General features: G+C 38.6%; 1 protein-coding gene across 1 annotated transcript; it reads right to left on the bottom strand.

Moving 5' to 3' along the window:
* Positions 1 to 1,613: 1,613 nt before the first annotated feature.
* LOC101313983 (transcription factor bHLH137-like) lies at positions 1,614 to 3,704 on the bottom strand. The gene is made up of 8 exons (XM_004298488.1): positions 3,459 to 3,704; positions 3,221 to 3,376; positions 3,000 to 3,065; positions 2,809 to 2,877; positions 2,608 to 2,691; positions 2,349 to 2,513; positions 2,080 to 2,214; positions 1,614 to 1,974 (listed from the first exon to the last, which is right to left on the bottom strand). Exons 1-7 carry the CDS (start codon positions 3,702 to 3,704, stop codon positions 2,125 to 2,127), a joined length of 876 nt encoding a protein of 291 aa, XP_004298536.1. The 3' UTR covers positions 1,614 to 1,974; positions 2,080 to 2,124.
* Between the last annotated feature and the right edge of the window lie 1,051 nt (positions 3,705 to 4,755).

Raw genomic sequence — 4,755 nt, 5'->3', positions numbered from 1 at the left:
TAAACCACAGTACTTAACCATTGCCTGTTAACTGGTCCTGGATCAGTAGGGAGGCAAATGCAGCAGCTGATACTGCTGCTCACTTTACTTCAAGTTTGGAGTGTTCTTTGAACTTGGTTCATAATCCTCCTTGCTTTTTGCTACATGTTCTTCAATCGGATGCGGTCTCTGTTCCTCCTTGAAGTCTATATTTTTAGCTTTTGTTCTTCTAGTTTGTTTGGCTTGTTAGGTTCTTTGGTTTGTAAGGTTCTATTGTCAAAAAAAAAAAAACCATTGCCTATTGTCCACCAATGGTAAATTAATTGGTCTTGTGGATATATATACTCTAGTAACGTATGAGTTTAGATTATGAATCCATGTTATATATATGTAATGATATTGACAGAGAATGTTGAGTAATGTCCAATTAATATTATGCAGAATGTGATTCATAAAATTTATAGCCAAGGGAAATTATATATATGATCGACATTTTAGAAGACAAGGGAAATTATATATATCCCGCTCTGATTATCAATGAAATACGTACTTCCTTTCTGCATGTGAATAGCATAGTGAGCTCAGGCTCTGAATTAATAACTATTGTGTTTGGTTCATGCAATTCATTCAATATTGTCGATCATTTGGTGAAGCATTATATAGGTGCAGTATCTGCGCCCAAACTGCAAAATTGCCCTTCATTCTGAGATTGATCAATCTGTTAGTATCAGAGAAGAGCAATTATTTCTTCTCGTTTGGTAAAAGCATTGAATGAGAAGCCTGTATGTGACAGTCATGTGTCCTCGAGGTAAAAACGATTTGATGGGGGTTGTGGTCCTCTGAATAAACTGTATCAACATTCATACTTTGGGGAAGAAGTACAATTATTTCTACTGCTCGATCGCCATCTTCTCATTTATGTTTCTCTCTATCTAGTTCGATGACCAACATGGGAGGCAAAAGCTTCATCGATGCAGGTTTAATGGAGAGGAAAATCGACTTCGCCGTTAAGATTAAAAGGAAGGTCGAGGTAGGGCGTGATGACCGGGTGAACATGGCAGCTAATAAAAACAGTAATGTTCACCCGGTCACTAACCGATAAGAGACTCATTAGCTAAACCGAAACTATGTCATTAGCTAAACCGGTATACAAAATATAGTGTTTCAAATGTTTGAATGATCTTTAACACCAATCATATATTGTGCTCAAGGACTTTAGTGATCAGCATATTCAATCTGCTGCTGTAGATGAGATGCTCTGTACAGGAGACTTCAGAACCGTTAGATAGGTGGGAATGTGGGATAGGGGGAATTAACCTCAGAAAGCTCAGCTCACAATAAAACGCCAAAACACAGAGAAAGATTCCAACACAACAACACTGCATTACCAGTCATGTCAACTACACCCTCCCACGAAACCGAATCAAACAAACCCATGCACCCCTCCTTTCTAGGCTTGTTTATTACTTCTTCTTCTTTCTCGAATCAAGTACCACAAGGGGAAAGAAGAAGAAGAAGAAGAACAAAGACAATATAAAAGTAACTGAAATAACAGGAAAAACTGTAACCTCAGAATCAATGAATGAGTAGTCCAAGTAATATTCAATGCAGGGTTTTACTGATAAATTTTTATTACATTGTAATATTTTCACAATGATAATACAAAGCTAACTACAGGGTTCTTGGAATTTGTGAACGCAAATAATCCAGAATGGACAGGAACAAAGGGATCCAGGAAAGATCTTGGTCTTCTTTGGTCGGTCAGCAGTATCTCTGTCCTTTTGATTTTGTGTTCGTTCTTTCTTCTTCATCCATTGAAATTGCTGCCCTCTACCTTTATTCATATATTGTACTTGAAAACCAGTGCCTTTGGTTTGACTTGGTTGAAGGAGAAGCTAAGCCAAAGCAAAGCAAAGCTAGTCCTTTCCAATGGAACCGATACTTGGATTTGATTCTCAGATTTTGGCTGCTAGCTTTATAGTTCCTCATAGAAAACTGGAAAACAAAAGAGCTTTGTAAGATATTTTTGAACAAATTGATTAGAACCAGAACAGTGTTTATATTTGAAAAAAGCTTATGAGACAGGAATTGAGGACCAACCATATGCTTGGTAGGGCAGGCAGCTTGTTGTTGGTGCATGCTATATTAATTGAAAGAACACAAGTTGTTGAACCCAGATGGATTAAGAAAGCTTTGTCTTTGATCTTCCCCATCCCACAATAGGCTCTCATTGTCCTGAAAATGATATATTTGTCATGGTCAGAAAAATGTTATAGTATTACAGCCCCAAGTTGTAATATCTTGCTATCTCTTCCATTATTTGGATTTACACACAAATAGTACGTGTATATAACTACATGTATATATACCTGATGGAAGGCAGTCGGCCTCGGCGATTGATGTAGAAGTGAATCCAGAAAAGGATAGTTGTTAGTAGCTGCTGTGAAAGTGGTGGTGGCAGCGGTGGTAGAGGTATCAGCAAAATTTGTTGGCTGTGTTGGGCTGCATTGTGGTCCAGTTGAAAATGGTGATGCCTGAACATTCATTAAACATTATCAGCTTTAAGAAATTTGGGTGATTATTGACAGTTGAAGTGTGAAGAGTAGTAACTTTTTCTAGTGTACGTACCTCTTGTTTGACCATCAAATCACCAAGGTCTGGTCCAAACTCATAGAACATTGGATTCACAGAAGCAAGCTTCATTGAGAGGAACTGAAAAACAAAGACGATGGTAACTATTTGATCACATTGGTTAAAAGTTCATTCACAATTTACACCAGGGTCATCAGCAGATAGTTAAAAAAGAAAATAGTTCAATTATAGTGGTACCTCCACTTGATTTTGTAGGGACTGAACATAATTGATAATCTCATCCAACATCACAGCCCTTCCAGTTACCTATTATTTAAGCAAATCCACATGAGTATGTTCAGAAAATTAAACCATATAAAACATATAAACAAGTCTCTATTCTTTTAACAAGACAAAGTGAAGACAAGGAAGGAAGGGAGGTGCTCCACCTTGTCACAACCAGGAACAAGTCTTTGCAACATCTTCATCCTCTCACTGATTTTTTCTCTTCTTACCTGAAAAGCACAAGGCTACAACATTAACAAGGTGGGTACAATTTGAACTTTGGGAAACCATTTTGGGCATATAATGAAAAAATGAACAGGTGAGACTGGACTCCAAGTAGTGTTTGTTTAGTACTAGTCTGAGAGAGAGCAGTAGGAAATAGTACCCTCTCTGCAAGGCTATGGCTATCTGTAGCTTGACCCCTTCTTGCTCTAACATGAATGTAACCTGTTGGAGGTTCCACCTCTTGTACAGCTTTCTTTTGCTCTTTCTTCTCAGCTTTTGATTTCTTTTCCTCTTCAGCTTTCTTTTGCTTCTTAACCTTCAGATAGAGAAAATCAAAATCAGAATCAAAGCACCCAAGTTCTGTACAAAGAAGTATATATCTGAAACTCTATGCTTACCTTGGATTGAGCAGAACTGGGTGATGAGCAGTTTCTGGTTCTTCTCTTCCTTTCAATGGGAGTCGTTACTTTCTGAGTAACCTGTTCACCGGTCTCGAGCTTATCCACCACAGATGAGGACTCAGGGCTCTGTTTCTTGGTCACAGAAGGCTCATTGTCACTAAAAGTGGCAATCTTTGCGGAGCTTTGGTCAATACATGAGCTGCTCTCGGCAACTCTTGCACTCTGATCACCAGGAATATTCATTTGCTCGACTAAAGGCTCAGATGGGTAATGAGATTGAGAGAAATGGAGGTTGTTGGTATTAGTACTGTTGGGAGTGCCTGGAAAGAGAATAGAGTCAAAGAGAAAAGGGTGGTGGAGTAGATGTTGGAAAGAAAAGGCTGCCATGATACTATATCTGCAGAGATGGATAGAGCTTTGGAATTGGAAAACGGAAGTGAGCAAGAAAGTGATGGAAGAGGAGTGGGGGGTCGCAGCTTGGGTTGATGATACAAGTGAAGGCAGAAGTAGCAGTCAAGAAAAGTAGTGGGGGTCTCTGTGAGAGAAAACCAAGAAGGCAGAGGCTTATATAGACTTAGAGAGAGAGAGAGACACTTGAAGCCAAAATGAGTAAAATCTTTTGGTAACTCATTCCCATCATCCCATGCAAAGTTCCTCTGTACATTTGACCAGTCTTATCTCCACCAATCTCTTTCCCTCTTCTCTTTCTCCATAAATACATACATATTTATAATTCAATGAAAAATATTCAGAGAAAGAACTAACGGGGTTGGTCTAGTTATGGGTATGTATATTATTTCCATTATTTATGGTGGATTGGTATTATGGTTAACAATGGTAGCTTCTGGAAATTTTAATGATCTTTGCACCCTGAACAATTTTCATAGGATAAGTTTTAAGTTACAGTACGTGGTTGCAGTACTGTGTAGTAGAAGACGTACTGGATGGGCGTCTATGCAATATTGAAATTCTTATTAAAGTGAAAATGAACCTTCTAAAGGCTACAGTGCAAGTCACTATGCAAACAACCCAAAAGAAAGGAACCGGCTGCTAATGGTAACATTATTCTCATTGTTGACGCTGCCTTCCTCCTAACCATCATCCGGGAGGAAATTAGAGGAGTACTAAGTAATGGAGAAGACAACTTTAAAGTTGCTTTCACTCGGCCTATCCCGTACACAGCTTCACCCATGCGAGCTGCTAGCTATCCGAGAAGGTATATATATATATATATGGATTTTTTATACTCTTTGCAAGCAAAAGATGTCACTCTGCAAAATGACTGCCTTGAAGC

This window comes from Fragaria vesca, linkage group LG4, assembly GCF_000184155.1.
Source record: "Fragaria vesca subsp. vesca linkage group LG4, FraVesHawaii_1.0, whole genome shotgun sequence".
Classification (NCBI taxonomy): Eukaryota; Viridiplantae; Streptophyta; class Magnoliopsida; order Rosales; family Rosaceae; genus Fragaria; species Fragaria vesca.
Note: the sequence above shows the minus strand (reverse complement) of the source record. Positions and strands in the feature narration are given on the sequence as shown.